The 19054-nt window shown below is 37.9% G+C and overlaps 1 protein-coding gene across 4 annotated transcripts in view; it reads right to left on the bottom strand.

Annotated features, from left to right (window-relative positions):
• FAR1 (fatty acyl-CoA reductase 1) overlaps positions 1 to 19054 on the bottom strand; it is a 78835-nt gene that overhangs the window by 36695 nt on the left and 23086 nt on the right. For 3 of the 4 annotated variants that reach the window (XM_006937119.5, XM_011286730.4, XM_003993012.6), the window contains one exon: positions 731 to 926. In XM_006937119.5, the coding sequence (XP_006937181.1) occupies positions 731 to 919 (189 nt within the window). In that variant the 5' untranslated portion in view covers positions 920 to 926. Of the gene's footprint in view, positions 1 to 730; positions 927 to 2828; positions 2847 to 19054 lie in introns of those variants that run through there. The other variant, XM_045038977.1, reaches the window with a different exon arrangement.

Here is a 19054-nt window from a genome sequence, read left to right as displayed (position 1 = left end):
GAGGGAGTAATCAGGAAGGGAATTAAAGCATACTAATTACAAGTGATTAAAAGGTACTAGATAATACCTAATAACTAAAAACTTACATAGTTACTGTACTAAACTTACTATCAATGAATGTCAGATAATCTAATTCATTCATTCTGAGAGAATTCAAAGCTTAGGATTATGAAATAATTTTACTCCAGCTCATTTCCATTTTTTCTTAGCAATATTTTTCTAAAGGTTCAAAATACGTGACATAGTCTCATCTCCTATATTAACCCTCTGTCATCATGTTATTTGTCCTATAATAATATGTGACTTTTCTACTTCCTAATACTGTTATGGGAAGCAATCAGTGCTTACAAATTTTTAAGTGTTATCACAGCACAGTGTTTCACAGCACATTAGGTAGTTAGAAACTACATCTTCGTTATTACTATTCTGAATACTATCTAAAATATCTAGTAATTACAAATAATATGTTCCAAATATTCTGAAAACACATTAAGTATGTACTATATAGCTATTTTAGAACTTGTTATACAATTTTGCCCATCACAGAGGAAACCTTTCTTTCTCCTACTGATCACAAGTCATATCCCATTTATTACCATCCTGCACGACTTTTTTTTTGGTACTAATTTTTTCAGGACACTGAAGAAATAAACTGAACTGTTGATGATTACAGTAATTATACATACACACATTCTTTTCTTTCCTCCAAGTGATCATTTTCTACACTTACCTTGCCACTAATAACTTCTTCTACTCGCTCTTGGGGTGTCTGTCCCGCTTTCTGCCTCACCAAAACATACACTGAATTCACCTTAGGACAAGACCTCAGCAACTTTTCCAGAAGTACCTTCCCTAGGAAACCGGTAGCTCCAGTGAGGAGGACATTCTTGCCTTCATAGTACTCTGGGATTGAAACCATTCTGATCCTAAGGAAAACACAGCAAATAAAGATCAGTTCAAAGATTTGTTACTTCTTATTCACTAAAAATCTCTTGCTATTCAAATAAACAGGCACAAGTCAAAGTTGAATATTAGCAAAAGTGGACTTTAACCTCTGGTTAACTGTAGTAAAGTGGAAAGAATAACGGACTGCAAAAGTGATTTCTGGCCCCTGTGTTTTCCACCTGGATCACCTCAGACAAGTCACTCACCTTCTCTGGGCCTGAGTTTCTTTAGTCCAGTTTGTACTAAATGACTTCTAAAAATTCCTTCCAGCAATAAGAACTCAAATCTTCACTTAAACCTCAGTTAAATCCTACACACAAATGAATTCTATTTCACTGTCTCCAAAAGGATTTATAACACCAAATAGAGGTCAGCAGCAAGACTCAATTGTCTAGCTTGTATAACATGGCAGGGTATCATATTCGCCTATCATCACCAGTTGGAACAAGAAGAGGTAACATCAAGTCCTTTCTCTTCCATGTCTGTAGTGACAATATATCCAAAAGGTGCTTAAATCTCCCTTTTAAAAAAGTCATAGTAAGAAATACGTGAGCTGAATTATCCCCTTTGTCCAAATTCCACTAAAACAGCAGAAAAGATAGTATACTAAGAGACTGAACAAACAAAAGAACCATGATGAATGGAAAAAAACAAGATGCAGAAGGATTCATGCAGTATGTCACTATTCAAAGCTCAAACCCTTTCAAAACAATGCTCTTTGTTGTTCAGAAATGCACACACAAGATGATATTAACAGATGCATGAGAGGGAGTGCCATACAATCAGAGAATAGGAACTTCAATTTATGTTTTCTTTAAGTTAGGGAGTAGATACACGTGTTTTATGTTCTAACTTTCACAGTTAAAAAATAATAAATTCATAACATCTAAAGATAAGAAATACACCCATTAAAGAGCAGAAGGGAGGTGCCTAGGTGGCTCAGCCAGTTGGGCATCCGACTTTGGCTCAGGTCATGATCTCATGGTTTGAGAGTTTGAGCCCTGCGTCAAGCTCTGTGCTGACAGCTCAGAGCCTGGAGCCTGCTTCGAATTCTGTGTCTCATTCTCTCTCTGCCCCTCCCCAACTTGTGCTCTGTCTCTCTTTGTCTCTCAAAAATAAATGTAAAAAAAAATTTTTTTTAATAAAAAAAATAAAATAAAAACAAGCAGAATGGAGAGAAGGAAAGAGTTTCTAGAAGAAAAAGAAGATTAAGTTGACAGAAAAGCCATAGCAGAAGAAATAGCAACCCAAGCAAAGCAAGCATAGGAAAGGACTTATAAGGAGGCAAGAAATGTCCCAATTCCCTGAACAGAGAACACCAAGCCCAGAATCAAGAAACTGAATTAAAAGGGTGCCTGGGGAACTCAGTCATTTGAGCATCAACTTCGGCTCAGGTCATGATCTCACACTCATGGGTTTGATCCCCATGTGGGGCTCTGCGGTGACAGCTCAAGAGCCTGGAGTCTGCTTTGTATTCTGTCTCCCTCTCTCTCTTTCCCTCCCCCACTCGCACTCTGTCTCTCTCTCTCTCTCTCAAAATAAATAAACATAATAATAAAAAAAAGTTTTAAATAATAAAAAAATAAATAAACTGAATTAAAGCATAAGGAAACCAGGGGCACCTGGGTGGCTCAGTCGGCTGAGTGTCCAACTTTTGGTTTTGGCTCAGCTCATGGTCTCAGGGTTGTGGGATTGAGCCCTGCGTTGGGGTTCCGTGCTGAGTGTAGGGCCTGCTTAAGATTCTCTCTCTCTCCCTCTCCCTCTCCCCCGCTTGTGCACACTGTTTCTAAAATAAAAAAATAAAATAAAATAAAAGTCATAGGGAAATCAAGGGAATGAAAGGATTGCTCACAGAACAGCAGAGCCACTCAAGACAGCCTTACTTCTGGTATAAACTTGAGCTCCCAAGGCTTAGTATCCAGATCTGCTGAGAAGAACATCCAGCATGGGTGCTAGGGACAAAAGAAAAGTAGGGCTGAGCCTGACATTGCTCCAGACATCCACAAATGATGGGGGAGGTGGAGAATCAAGAGAGAGGAAACTAAAGCAACGAAAGAAAAAAAGTCTCAAAGCACTTGAGCCCTAGAATAAATTTTAGGTCCTAAGCCTATCTATCTGGCTGCTGTTGGCCCTTAAAACAAATTCACAAAGGGGCGCCTAAGTGACTCAAGTCAGGTAAGCATCCGACTACAGCTCAGGTCATGATCTCACAGTCCGTGGGTTCGAGCCCCACATCAGGCTCTGTGCTGACAGCTCAGAGCCTGCAGCCTGTCTGTGTCTCCCTGTCTCTATGCCCCTCCCCTGCTGATGCTCCATCTCTTTCTCTCTCAAAAATAAATAAACATTTAAAAAAATAAAAAATAAAATAAAATTACTATAAAACTTCAGGCGACTGGGTAGCTCAGTCGTTTAGGTATCCAACTTTGGCTGAGGTCAAGATCTCGCGGTCTGTGAGTTCGAGCCCCACTTCGGGCTCTGTGCTGACAGCTCAGAGCCTGGAGCTTGCTTCAGATTCTGTATCTCCCTTTCTCTCTGCCCCTCCCCCACTCATGCTCTGTCTCTGTCTCTCAAAAATGAATAACATTAAAAAATTTAAAAAACAAATAAACTCACACAGAATTCTGCATCAGTAATCTCATTTAGAGAAAAGCTCTTTTGGAAAAACAGACCGCAAAAAAACTGAGAGGAAGCCAGCCAGTATCAGCCCCCAAAACCAACCACCCTGATCCATCATAAACATGACTAGATAACCAAAGATCACCAGATATTTAAGAAATACCTAACAAAATTAAGAAGAACCAAAATGAAAAGCAACAGAATCAACCACTAAGGAAACAACGGCAATAAAATTTTAAACAGAATTTAAATTCTAAAGAAATTCTCCAAGCCATTCACAAAAATATTGCATCCATAAAGTAGCAAAGTACAGGAAAAAGGAACAGAAGAATAAGAAAGCACTTGAAAATCCAACATCCAGATGTATAGAGAAAATCCAATAAACACATAAATAAACTATTAGAATTAAATGAAGTTAAGAAGGTCACTAAATACGAAGTTTATATGGAAAAAAGCAAATGTATTTCTATACATCAGCAACACGGAAAATGAAGTAACAAAAAACTGGAACCACTTAAGATACCATCCCAAACACCAAACCACTATGGAAAACAGCAAGTATGAAGGAAGACACAGAAAAACTAAAACCCGTGCACATCGCTTGTGGGAACGTGAAATGGTTCAGCTGCTATGGGAAAGGTAGTGGCACCTTAAAAAGTTAAACAGAATTATACAACCTGTTATACAACAGAATTATCCATTCTGAGGCATACGCCCCAAAAACTGCCAACAGGTACTCGAACAAGTACATGTACATGCGTGTTTACAGCACACTGTTCACAACAGCCAAATAGTACAAACAGCTCAAAATGTCCATTAACAGATGAATGGATAAACAAATTATGGTATATACTTACAGCAGAATACTATTCAGCCATAAAAAGGAATGAAGACCTGACACACACTACAATCGAGGAATGAGCCTCAAAAATATACTAGGTGAGGGGCGCCTGGGTGGCTCAGTTGGTTAAGCATTCAACTTCGACTCAGGTCATGATCTCACAGTTTGTGAGTTTGAGCCCCGCATCAGGCCCTGGTGCTGACAGCTCTGGTGCTGACAGCTCAGAGCCTGGATCCTGCTTCGGATTCTGTGTCTCATTTTCTCTTTGCCCCTCCCCCAAGTATGCTCTGTCTCTCTCTCTCTCTCTCAAAAATAAAAATGTAAAAACAAAAAAATTTTTTTAATTGTTTTTTTTTTTAACGTTTTATTTATTTTTGAGACAGAGAGAGACAGAGCATGAACGGGGGAGGGGCAGAGAGAGAGGGAGACACAGAATCAGAAGCAGGCTCCAGGCTCTGAGCCATCAGCCCAGAGCCCGACGCGGGGCTCGAACTCACGGACTGCGAGATCGTGACCTGAGCCGAAGTCAGACGCTTAACCGACTGAGCCACCCAGGCGCCCGCCAAAAATTTTTTTTAAACATACTAAGTGAAATAAGTCAGATACAAAGCATCAATACTACAGGATTTCATTTGTATGAAATATCCAGAATAAATAAATCCATAGACACAGAATGCATACAGGTGGTTGGCAGGGGCTGAGGGGTGGGAGAGTGGGCAGTGGAGACAAAATGCTTAAGGAGCTTTACTCTGCAGTGATGGAAATGTTTTGGAACTAGACGGAGGTGGTGACTGCACAACACTGAACTGTACTACATTGTTCACTTTAAATTTTTTTTTTAACGTTTATTTATTTTTGAGACAGAGAGAGACAGAGTATGAACAGGGGAGGGTCAGAGAGAGAGGGAGACACAGAATCTGAAACAGGCTCCAGGCTCTGAACTGTCAGCACAGAGCCTGATGCAAGGCTTGAACTGCGAGATCATGACCTGAGCCAAAGTCGGATGCTTGACCTACTGAGCCACCCAGGCGCCCCTAAATTGTTCACTTTAAAATGGTTCATTATATTGTGTAAATTTTACCTCGGTGAATTAGATGTTTTTAAACTACCAGAAGGTAGAAGTAAATCTGAAAGATATTTGAGACCTCTATTCTGAAAACTACCAAACACTGAGAGAAATTAAACAATAACTAAATAAATGAAGAGATTTACTACATGCCTGGATTAGAAGACAACTTCTAAATAAATGAAATGTCAACTCACCATCCTTAGGGTCCATACAATCCCAATCAAAACCTAAGCTGTTTTTGTGGATGGAAACTAAGATCCTAAAATGTTACGAAAATACGATGGGCCAATAATACCCAAGACAAGTACTAAGAACAACAAAGCTGGGGAACTTCATTACTGTATATCAAGATGTATTATAAAGCTGCAGGAATGTGGTACTAGGACAAAGAATAATGCAGTCAATTTGCTATCCATATAGAAAATGAATTTTGGGGGTCCCTTACTGGCTCAGTCAGAAGAGCATGTGACGATCTCAGGGTCATGAGTTTGAGCCCATGTTGGGTGTAGAGATCACTAAAAAAATAAACAAATAGAAACTTAAAAGAAAAAAAAAGAAAACGAATCTTGACTTCTACCTCACACTACACACAAAAAATGAACTCTAGATTGACTATACACTTAAATGTGAAAGGTAAGATAATTACAGGCCTAGAAAATGACAAAGAACATCTCCATGATCTTGGGGTAGGCAAACATTTCTTAAATAGGACACAAGAAGTGCTAACCACAAAAGAAAAATATCGATAAACTGGAGGACACTAAAATTAAGTTTATCCCATAACACTGTAATAAGCAGAAAAGACAAATTAGAGGAAAAGATATTTGTGGTATGTATAATAACAACTGATTACCACCCAGAATATATAAACAACTACAACTCAACAAGGAGAAGAGAGAAACTGATAGAAAAATGGGAAAGGCTTGAGGCAAACATAAAGGAGAATCCAAATGGTATTACCAAAGAAGATCCAAATGGTCAATCAGCACATGAAAAGGAACTCACCATCTGTAGTTATCGAGTTAAAATCACAATGTGATCCCACTACACTGTCCCCAGTATGGCTAAAATGAAAAAGACAAGACAATACACAGTATCGGTAAGGATGCAGAGAAACTGGACCGCTCACCTACTGCTAGAAGAAGTACAGACAGGTTTAACACTTAGCAAAAGTGGCATTCCTACTAAGGCTGAACATTCATATATCATACTTCACAATTCCACTTCTAATTATATACCCAAGAGAAATGAGTATATACATTCACCAAAAGACTCATCAACAAATGTGTTCATGGGAGCACTATTCCTGTTAGCCCCAAATTAAAACAACCCCGATGTTTGTCAATAGTATGTTGTATAAATTATAGCATATTCACACAATGGAATATTAAAAAACAATGAAATGAAGGAACAATCACTACATACAACATGGATGAGGCCCACAAGAACGCTGAGCCAAAGAGGCCAGACACAAACAGTGTATACTATATAATGCCACTTACATAAAGTTCAAAAACAGACAAAAACTCATCAGTTAAAAGAATGGTTATCTTGCAAAGAGGCAGTGACCAGAAGAGGGTGGGAGGGGGCTTCTGGGAGACTAGTAATGTTCTATTTCTTGATGCAGGTTGGCTCAGTTTTTAAAAATTCATTAAGCTGTACACTCAGGATTTATGGACTTTCTGAATGTATGCTACATGCCAATAAAAAGTTTACTTTAAAAAATAAAAACCTCGTGTGACCATAGGTCTTAGTTTGCCTGGAACAAAGCTGGTTTGTACATGCTATCCCACCTGAATTCTGAGTACAGCCCTCTGAAGTGTTTTAGTTTGCACGGTAAATTACATAGTTACTCTAGTTATAACCTGCTTCAGGTCTAAGCAAGACTATTTCAAGATTTCAGTGACCGAAAGCCTAATTAAAACTATAGCCCACTGAAGGGAGATATGAAAAAAACTGCATCAATATACCTAATAAATCCAGTAGGTATTGATAACAACTATATGCTGATTACAAATGTTAACCACAGTGTGCTGAGAATATGACCTAGAACAAGTCATCTAATTCCCTCTCTGAGCTTCATTTTCTTCATATGTAAAAATGTATTCAATAAACATTTCTTAAGTACCTATTAGATACCAGGCACAAGAAAGTTTTCCACAGGTGTACATATGCATTTAAAACAGAAAAAATATCAGGCAGTTTTTCCTTTAATAATTGAGGGTTTATAGCCTGAATATGCGATTGGCTCAACCCTAAACTAACACAACTACATATTTTTTCCCTCATCTACAATGACGTCTTTCCTCTAAAGCCTCAAAAGCAAATCTGTAAATAGAAAATTTTTACCAAACTTAATTCTTTCTCCTCAAGCGTAGCAGTACAAAGGCTGTTTGCTAAGACAGTTTCAGGATGAAACTGCTTCTTACCAGTTTCAGGTACTGTTTACATGTGAGTTACACGGTTTTCTTCACAGAACGGAATTCCCATAAATCTCCCACTTTATCACAATGTCACCAAAAACTTTACAAGCACTAGGCATTTTCAAACTCTAAGTATCCTTGATTCCCCCCATCCACCAATACATTTATTTCACCCTACTGCTAACTTATTGACAAAGCCAGCACAAATGAGAATTCTTTTAAGGCAAGTCCAGACTTGTAACATCTTCCACATAGCCCTGCCAATGTAGCCAGAAGATACTAGAAAATGCCAGGAAAGAAAATGCTGCCAATCCTACAGCATGCTGTTTCAATTTCGACTGTGTGAGTTCTACATAGCAAGACATCAAAAGCTATCATCTGCTGAAAAACAGCTGCAGCACTGCAATGCTGAGGAAAAACCGCAACATTATCATTCCTGCGTGCTGGGGCGGAGGGGCTATAAAATGTGACTCATATTTATTTTTACTGTTCTTGAGCTGCCTTCAAGAAAACATCACTTAACAGTGACAGCTGAGTATTTTCTTTAAAAAATACCTTATCCTCACAGAACTACAACAAATAGTACTAAAATCTGTATGGAATCACTTAAGACCCCAAATAGCCAAAGCAATCTTGAGAAAGAAGAAAAAAGTTGGAGCTAGCACAATCAACAGATTTTAGGACACACCACAAAGCTGCAGTAATCCAAACAGGATGGTACTGGCACAAAAACAGACACACAGGTCAGTGGCACAGGATAGAGAGCCTAGGAATAAACCCATGCTCATATGGCCAATTAATCTATGACAAAGGAAGCAAGAATATACAATGGCGAAAGACAGTCTCTTGAACAAATGGTGTTGAAAAAACTGGACAAAAGAATGAAATTGGGCCACTTTCTTATATCATACACAAAACTCAACTCAAAACAGATTAAAGATCTAAATATGAGACCTGAAACCATAAAACTCCTAGAAGAAGAAAACATGAGCAGTAATCTCGTTGACTTCAACCTTAGCCATATTTTTTCTACATGTCTCCTCAGGCAAGGGAAACAAAAGCAAAAATAAACTACTGGGATTACACCAAAATAAAAAGCTTTTGCACAGCAAAGGAAACCATCAACAAAATGAAAAGGCAACCTACTGAATGGGAGAAGGTACTTGCAAATGATATATCCTGTAAGGGGCTAATATCCAAAATACATAAAGAACTTCTACAACGAAACAAACAAACAAACAAACAAACAAACAAACAAAGAAAACAATCCGTTCCAAAATGGGCAGAGCACCTGAATAGATATTTCTCCAAAGATACAGAAATGGCCAACAGGCATGTGAGAAGATGCTCAACATCACTAATTGTCAGAGAAATGCAAATCAAAGCCACAGTGAAATATCACCCCATACCTGTCAGAATGGTTAGCAGCAAAAAGACAAAAAACAACAATGTTGGTGAGGATATGGAAGAAAAGGAACCCTCCTGCACAGCTGATGGGAATGTAAATTGGTGCAACCACTATGGAAGACAGTACGGAGGCTCCTCAAAAAATTAAAACAAAATTATCCTATGATTCAGTAATTCCACTACTGGATATTTACCCAAAGAAAACAAAAACGCTAATTCAAAAAGATAATGCACTCCTATGTTCTTTGCAGCATTATTTACAATAACCAAGATATGGAAACAACCTGAGTCTCCATAGATGAATGGGTAAAGAAGATGTGATATACGTATACAATGGAACATTACTCAGCATATCTTGGCTAGAGGGTATTATGCTAAGTGAAATAAGCCAGACAGAAAAAGACAAACACCATATGATTTCACTCATATGTAGAATCTAAAAAACAAAACAAACAAACAAAAAGTAGAAACAGGCCCATACACACAGAAAACAAACTAGTGGTTGCCAAGGAAGAGGGGTGGGGTGATAGGCAAAAACAGGTGAAGCAAGAGTGAGAGATACAGGCTTCCAGTCATGGAATGAATACGTCACAGGGATGAAAAGTACAGAATAAGGGATTTAATCAATGGTACTGTAATAGAGTTGTATGGTGACAGTTGGTAGCTACACTCAGGGTAAGCAGAAGATAATGTATAAAGTTACCGAATCACTATGCTGTACACCTGAAACTAATTTAACATTGTGTGTCAACTAAAATTAAAAAACAAACAAACTTTCTCTTATGGTTCAAAAGTTAAAGAGGCAGAAATCTTTCAAAAGACCAGTAAAAATGCTGGGTACCAAATGTTTCTAATCTTTCAAGGTATTCTTGCCAAAGTGGGTTTCCTAGTGCTTTTATATTATGTATTTATATTTACATTAAGAAAACATATTACAAATGTACTTAAATGAAGATACATTCACTCACTTCCTACGTTCACTCACTTGAAGTCCAGATGGTACCACTTTGAAGCCATGAGATCCTAAGATAAAATTACTACTCTGAACCTGTTTCCTTATCTGTAAAAAGGGAACGTGAAATAGGTCTTATGGGCAAAAAGAGCCTGAAATGGCCACAAATGGAGAAACCATAGAGAACTTTCAAGATAGCACTCACTCAGTCAATATAAACTGCACCCTTGCAACATAACGGTACTCTCATAATAAATGTCTTAATGTTAGTGGAAAGCTAATCATGCTGTCTCATTAGTTTTAGAAACTTGGTTAAGATAAATAAGTAAAGAGCAGATCCTACACCTCCCATTTCAACTTTTTTTTTTTTTTATGGGAGTTCTTTCAATAGATAAAGCTATTACAGTGAGAGATTAGGGTATTAGAATATTCAGAAAGCCACAAAAATCTAGCAAAGAAAAAAAAAGCAGCTCTTCAGTACCAAGAAATAGGAATTCCTTTCCTTGAATTAGAGCTGAAAACTGTAATTAAAAGTCTTACTATTCTGTCAACTAGTTGTTTCAGACACTTGCTAAGAAGAAAGACAAATGTGAACAATTATGTGGAGAGCAGGGCAAGGTAGGAAGAAGGAATGAGAGGCAATTCCAAGGGCTTGAAGCCAAAGTTTGACAGAAGACTCATCAGTGATGACAAAAATACATAATAAAAATAAAGGAAAAGGAAAATCTATTAAGCACAAAAAGTTGTATCTCTCATGCTTTCAGATATAATTTTCCACAAGCCTCCTTAATAATTTTCTTGCCTTAGGTCACTCAGCACACCCATGGGCAAAGCCAAATTTGAAGCAGTATCTTCACACTAAATCCCACATTTTGCAGGGGGGAATAAAGTTTCTACTTGCCCTTAGTGGTGAGGTAAAGGCATCAGCTCACTGATAAGGACTGAGTGCACAGCACTGGAAAAGAGGTTCAGAAAAAGTATAAAGTTGGAAAAGATGGTCTTGAAGGTCTGTTTCATTTTGCACAATTCACTACAGGAGTAAACAGAACTGCATTTTTCCCTACAGGGCCTTCAGACATATGATAGATACAAATCTGCTTCACAGAAAATGTTAACATGAAAAAAGGCAAGTTCTGGTAGAAGAATTCTTAAAATTCCAAATCATTTAACAATAAAAGCAGAAGAGACAATAAAAGTACCCATCCACCTGGGTGGATCAGTCCACTCTTGATTTCCACTCAGGTCATGATCCCAGAGTCATGGGAGCCTGCTTAGGATTCTGTCTCCCTCTCCCTCTGCTCCTCTCCACTGCTCGTACTCTCATTAATTCATTCATAAATTCACACATACATTAAAAAGTTGATGGGCCAAACTAGCAACACAAATAGAAATGTAACTATTAACTGGTCAGGTAGACTCTTAATTAAAATGTAAAGGCAATTAGATTTACCAGGATTTCCCTGAGGGCAGCCAACAAAGAGAACATAAGAAGTTGGTCCATCAAACAGAACTTGACTCAAAGACCATCTAGATGGGCTTAATTATTTTCACTATCAGTCTGAATAAAAAGACATTATCCTCAGAAATACTCGTTTATCAGGCACCTGGGTGGCTCAGTATGTTGAGCACCTGACTTTGGATCTTGCAGTTCATAAATTCGAGCCCTGCATCGGGCTCACTGCTGTCGGTGCTGAGCCCACTTCGAATCCTCTGTCCCCCCTCTCTTTTGCCCCTCAAAAATAAATAAGTACTTTTAAAAAATAGAAATATGCCCTTATCAAAGGTTAGTGGATTTATTTCCAACTCCACTGCACCCAGCCCACTGCCAAGACCTTACCTAGATAAAATCGTTCATCGGAATGTTAGAAACAAAAAACCCGGGTCAGTAGAGGTGGTAAGACAGGGTAGAAGACAAGATGCTCTGGGTCTGTCTTAAGATAAGCAACAAATTCAAGCATGTTTCTGCAGGTATCTATACCAAAGTAATCCTATGGATCAGTGAACTTTGAAAACATGTATTGTACTTAACTGCCTGTGAATAATAGTAGTGTTGTGTGAGGGAGCATGGTGGATCAGAATATACACTTAAATATGTCACTTTGCCATATGGATTACTGTGAGCAATCGAGATTTAACAGATACAGAAACAAGTCTTCCCTGAACTTCCCCTATCTGATTAAAAGCAGAAACTTCTGAGAAATGAGGACTGCCATGAAGACTCTGAGGGAGTTTTATGGTCATGAAGAAGATGTAAAGTTAGCACTGAGATGAGTCAGCACCAACAAACGTTACTAAAATAACCCTTATCTTCTATTACTTTTCTCATATTTACCTTCCTACAATTTACTGCTTTTAGAAGCCCAAACTCCTTTTCCTTTGTCTAGTCACTTCTTCATAATGTTTTTGCACTTTTAATTAACTTCATTTGCTTTTTTATTTTAATTCCAGCACAGTTAACATACAGTGTCATATTAGTTTCAAGCGTACAACACAGTGATTCAACAATCATATACATTGCTCAGTGCTCATCACAATAAGTGTACTCTTTAATTCCCATTACCTATTTCACCCATTCTCCCACCCATCACTTCATAATTTATCACCCTTTGTTAATATGGTATATAAGCTCTCAAGTCTAACCACCTCTTTTTGGTTTTTCGTATCTTTTCTGTGAAGCCCTAGCCCACATAAAAAAAAAGTGTTTATATAATATATAAATACACACACACACACACACACACAAACACACACACACACACACACACACACACACACACACACACACACCCCTCTCCTCCTGTTAATCTGGCTCTTGTCAGTTTAATTAACAGGCACCAGCCATAGAACTCAAGAGGGGAGAAGGAAAGTTTTTCCTCCCCTACAATGAGTAGGAAACTAATCTCTAGTGAACCCATTTTCAGTACTGTATGAAATCAGGCTCTGCTATAAACTGCTTCCTGCTAAATAATGTAGGCCCTTTGTGGAAACGCCTTTCAGATGACCCTGATATGGCGGGAACCCCTGGGCTTTGAGTCTAACAGAGCTGGGTTGGAATCCAGTTTCACCCATTTATCTTGGGGGTGAACTTACTTAACCTATTTGGTTCTTTGGTTTTCTCATTTCTAAGATACAGATAGCATACCCAACCCTCCCTTTACTTCACAGAATCTGTGTAAGGATTAAATGTAATACACAAATGATGAGAAACGTAATTACATTTTCTTATTCATCTTCCCCATATTCTTTGGCAGTGATTCTCAGTATGATCCCTTGGCAGTCAGTCCAAACTACAATATTTTAGTCTAGAAATGTGTTAGGGGGTCTTTTCCGGAAAAAAAAAATCACTTAATTATGAGTTTAATTTTTAGAGTAGAAAAAAATTTTATTACCAGAGTAAGACTAACAGCTATTTTATCTCTGGACAGGACACTGGTATATTCACATGCACATATACCCATTTTTTTTTTTTAATTGGGGAAGGAAATGAATGATTTTAGCAGAAGCAGGCTTAAACCAAACCTCTGAGGGGCCTGACAACAACTGACAAGACATGCCTACTTACTGGCTAACAGGGTTAACAAGCCATCAAATGCTTCCTAAGGTAGGAAATCAGGCTATAGTCCCAAGGCAGCTTTATTAGGAGCAACCCAGGTAATCCCTCTACCCTGGAGGGTCTCAAACTTGCAGACGGTGGTACAGGACAACTAGAGCACTCCCAACACTAGTAGTACAGCAAGAGTGGATACAATTACTTTGGAAAACTGGTGACATTTACTAACGAACACCAAAAGATGTGAAGAACAAGAAGATTAAAGAAGTATTACTTGCAACATCCTAAAAGTGGGAAAAACTCAAATACTCATTAACAAAATAGATAAATACTGGCATACAGAAAAATTCTATATAGCAATGCAACCGAAAGAGTTCTCAATACTAGTCAAAGAACCCAGATGCCAAAATAATACAGCTAGTGTGATTCCGTTCATACAAAATTCAGATAAAAGCAAATTAATCTAGGGGTCAGAAGTCAAGCTATTGTGGTCACTGCTAGGGAGAAGGGAGGAGGTACAGTGGTCTTCTGGGGCTCTAATATTCTATTTCTTGCCTTGAGTATGATTCCATAAGTGAATTCATTTTATGATTAGCCACTGATTAAACTGTACTTGTGAATTTCTCTGTATTAGACTTCAAAAAAAGTTTATTTTCCAGATGCTTTTTTCCTACATCGTTAAAAGGTGCTTTGTTTTTTCATGCCTTTTTCCCAGATCTCACTATCAGTTTAAATAATTCCACAAGAGCCTCTGAGACGACACATCCACCTGTTCAAAAAGCTGCAGTTAATTCCCTGTACTCATAGAATGAGTCTAGACCAGAGGGTGGCAACTTCTGCCCCAGGCCAAATCTCCCCGATTCCCAGTTGTTGTTGTTGTTGTTTTAAGTTTATTTATTTATTTTTGAGAGAGGGAAAGAGTGCAAATGGGGAAGGGGCAGAGAGAGAGAGAATCCAAGCAGGCTCTCCACACCATCAGTACAAAGCCCGACCTGGGGCTCGAACTCACAAACCATAAATAAGAACATGACCGGAGCTGAAATCTAGTCAGACGTTTAGAACTCCTTAGCCGACCTAGCTCTTTCTTATCAGTTACCTCTCCCCAGAACCTGGCCCTAAACCTAGAGCCCCTATTTCAAAATTTTATTTCAATCCTAATAAATTCTGGACCCTCTGGACCCTGTGGAAATGAAACATTCTAGTGACAAAGTTGTATCCAAAGACCCCTGCTCCCGTTTCTCAAGGCACAAAATTTCACACCTTAAATATTTTTACCAGTCCAATTTAGAACCAAGTTCATGAGCCACAGCCACACCCCCCCCCACCCCCTGCCCAGCCAAAAGGTTAATTTGTATACCCTCTTTGGGAGGCTACAGCCTTATTTTTAGGCCAGGTGAATCTCTCTATTAGTGCTTCCCTAACTTTAATGGGCACACAAATGACCTGGAGACCTTGTTAACACACAGATTCTGATTCAACAGGTGTAGGATGAGCCGGAGATTCCTCATTGCTAATAGTTCCTAAGTGATGCCAGGAACCACACTGAGTGATAAGACTGTACTAGACCCAGTGATCCTGAGTGCCAAGACTATTTAACAATCTGTAATAATCTGTTTTACTTAACAAGACAAAAAGGAACAAAGAAAATATCAAGACTATTCCCCCACTTTCACATGCACACACACCTTTACATCACATATCCATGGTCTTTAACATAAAATGTGACGTTCCATCTATAACCAATGCTCAATCTTACTCATTCTGAAAAATGCAAATGAATACTACAAGATTTATTTTTTCACTTATGAGACTCACAAAGACCAAAAAATTGATAGAGTTTTTACACAAGTAAAACACTCTTTTCTTCTCTCTTTTTTTTTTTTTAAGTATGCTCCACGTCCAACGTGGGGCTTGAACTCATGACCCCAGATCAAGAGTCACGTGCTCTACCGACTGAGCCAGCCAGGTGCCCCCACAAGTAACAGCCTCTCTTATGTGCTGGTAGGAATATAAACTAGTGCAAACCATGGGAGGGAATCTGACAATATCTATCAAATTTTACATGTTCATTACCTTTGCAGTTCTATTTCTAAAAGTTCATCCTGCAGCTATTCTTACAAGTGTGTGCAATGATGTATTTAATGCAACATAGATAGCAAAAGACTGAAAACCTAAATGTCCACCAACAGGTGAATGAGCAAAGTGGCATATCCCTATAATGGCATATTCTGCATCTCAAAAAGTAATGAGGCGGTTCAACATATGTATACTGATAAGAAATAGCACTCAAGATAAATTTTAAAAGCCAAGAAGTAATATCCTATATGATACACCACCCTTTATGACACAGAAAAGGAATGAAAAAAAGTATGCACATGCTTATAAATACATAGATTATTTCTGGCAAAAAAAAAAAAAAAGCCAAAAAATTGGTAGTGATGGTTATCTCTGGGAGGGATAACTTGGTAAGTGGGGAACAGAGATGAAAAGCATTTACTTTGCACTACATATCCTTTTGTACATTGTTAAATTATGTACTAGGTGCATTGTGTTATATATTTTTAAAAGCACTTTTTATAAAATAGAAAAATCAGAGGGTACCAAAAAATAGACGAAAGCACAAATTTTCTTCTCAGTTAGCCAGTCTCCACTATATTCTGTCTTTTATTTACAAACTCATTTTCACTGTTAGGAAAAAAGTTTGACAAATCTTTTTTTCTTGTGCGACAAAAGCAGGAAAGTTTATTACAGCAAAAAGAACACTCTCGAGATATGACAGTGGGCAAGAGAGAGACAGACCAAGAAACAGGGACAGAGACAGAGAGACTGAGCTGCACTTGACAAATCGTCGTAAAAGTAAAAAGGGTAGTGTTAAAAAAAAAAAAAAAGGCGGGGGGGATATTATCTTCTGCTAATCTTTATAACTTACATTTTCATTCCTTCTCTTTATTAGATGGAAAATTATTAGATTAGATTAAAAACCAGATGTTAACTAAGAAACTGTTGAAGAACTAGACTCTAACAGACTGGATTTCCTGAATGCAATGTGAGAAATTCATTCCTCTTTAGGATAATCTTGACCTTGGGATCAGATGCACCTCTCTTCCATCTCCCGAGAGCTCATCTATGTTCACCACGTTCACTTTCACTAAGTTGTCAAGTACACAGAACTACCAAATACAGTTCTGCAGTGAAGTCTGGACTTGTCCTACCTGTATATGTTTCTTTCTGCACCAGCATTTTTTAACACAAACAGTAAAATCTGACAAAGTATATTTGTAAGGACTTAGTTCTATGTTTTAGCAGTTATCAATTTATTTAGGAAAACTAAGCACTGAATATGAAAGTCTCAAGTTAATGTCTCACCATTCAATCAATCTTCCTATAAATTTCTACCACTTAATAGCTATTATCTTGAAATAAGGGTCCATTTAGCGGTCCTCCTATTAAAATCTGGCTCCTCTGTGCCTTCACCACATAAACAAAGCCAAAGTAAAAACCTACCAACGGAGACAGCAGGGAGACCCAAGGGACAAAGAATAAGATAGTCCATTTATCTTTTTAATGGGAGTCACTGACTTCCAACCAGGGGTTATTATTCTGTGTTTAACATAGCACATCCAATCCCGTTTTGTCTCACTGTCCTAGACCTTTAATCTGGACGACCACGTGGTAGCAACACCAAAGGAAATTCAAACACTAGATAAAAAGTTGAGCTAAATGGTCTTTTAATATCCTTTAGATTCCATAACTAAAAAGTAGGAAAAAAAAATTTTAAGTATCCTTAGAAGGTAGAATTACAAAATATTCTAAATAAACCGTTAGCAAAGATTTCTGTAAAGGGTTAGATAATAAATATTTTCAGTTCTGTGGGCCATTCATACAATCTTAATATCAACTACTCAATTCTGCCATTTGGGGCACAAAATCAACCATGAATAATTAAGTAAATGAATGAGTATGGACATGTTCCAGTAAAACTTCATTCACAAAGAGGAAGGTAGTGTGAAAGTCAGTTTGCCAACCCCTATTCTAAACAATGCTTTCCAATATTTCATATTCAGAAAAATGAATACAAAGGAGAAAGGCAACAAAGGGAAACCAGTATGGTCTGAAAATTCATCTCCTGTGATTCCACAACTACTATACTTACCATATGTATCATGTAAAACAGACAGTAAATATTTGTTTGATGTAACATCGTCAAAAACAAGCCAATACATGAATGCCAGGCTTCAGAAACAGAAATACGCCAGAGGCTAAATGCAAAATGAAGACATAACCTATAGTCTGTTTCAAAGTGTGTAAAAAAATCTGTTACTTTTCAAAGGAAAGCCTATTAAAATGTTCAGGGCTGAGGTTTGGGCAATATTATGTTGGAGAAAAGGCTACAAGTGAAGAAGAGCACAGGATACACCCTTGTTGCAGACTCAGAAACCCTAGATTACTATCCTTTATAAAATAATTTTCATGTAATAATCAAAAAATAACAGAATTTAAAGAGGTCATGAGCTAAGCCAACACTGTAGCAAGATATAAAAGTCTGTTTATATATTGATCCACATCTAAAAGAACCTAGACTATTCTTCTCTACAGAAAAGTATAACATTATTTACAATTTTCCTTAGCTAAAGGTTTTATATGGGAGTGGGGAGCAGGAAGAGAAGGAAAAGAGACTAAGCACATGATAAATATCACATAAAAATGAAAATCCTCCAGAAAACTGCGTGTAGCTACAATAACCATGAGGGATCGCCTCAGCTTCTTGTTTTCCCTTTTGTTTTTCCACTAAAAGAGATGGGGATTAGGTATCTCTAAGTAACCTAAATTAGTTAACTCTCTAATCCAGAAGTTCATGAACAGGCTTTGGGGAGCAGGGATAGGGGTAGAGGTCCAAGAACACGTTAAAACAAAATGTTGTTGTGTATGTGCACAAGTACGCACTCCCAAGCATACATCTATACATCTTTCTAGGGAAAGAATCCAGTGCTTTTATCAGATTCTCAAAGGGTCAATGAGCCTAAACCATTAAAAACTACAATCAAATTTTATGTGTATTATGTGTGCATGCCGAAAAGATGGACTTAATGCGCAGAGAACAGACTTCATAGGTACTGGTGAAAAACCCCCTTCACATCTAATCTGGAGTAAAAATGCGTAAATGGTTAAAACAGAATTATACCAATCTCCCTTGAGGCCTGTTATGGATTGAGCTGTGTTCCCCCAAAAGAGATCTTTTGAATTCCTAACT

This window comes from Felis catus, chromosome D1 (assembly GCF_018350175.1).
Source record: "Felis catus isolate Fca126 chromosome D1, F.catus_Fca126_mat1.0, whole genome shotgun sequence".
Classification (NCBI taxonomy): domain Eukaryota; kingdom Metazoa; phylum Chordata; class Mammalia; order Carnivora; family Felidae; genus Felis; species Felis catus.
This window is presented reverse-complemented; position numbering and strand designations above follow the sequence as displayed.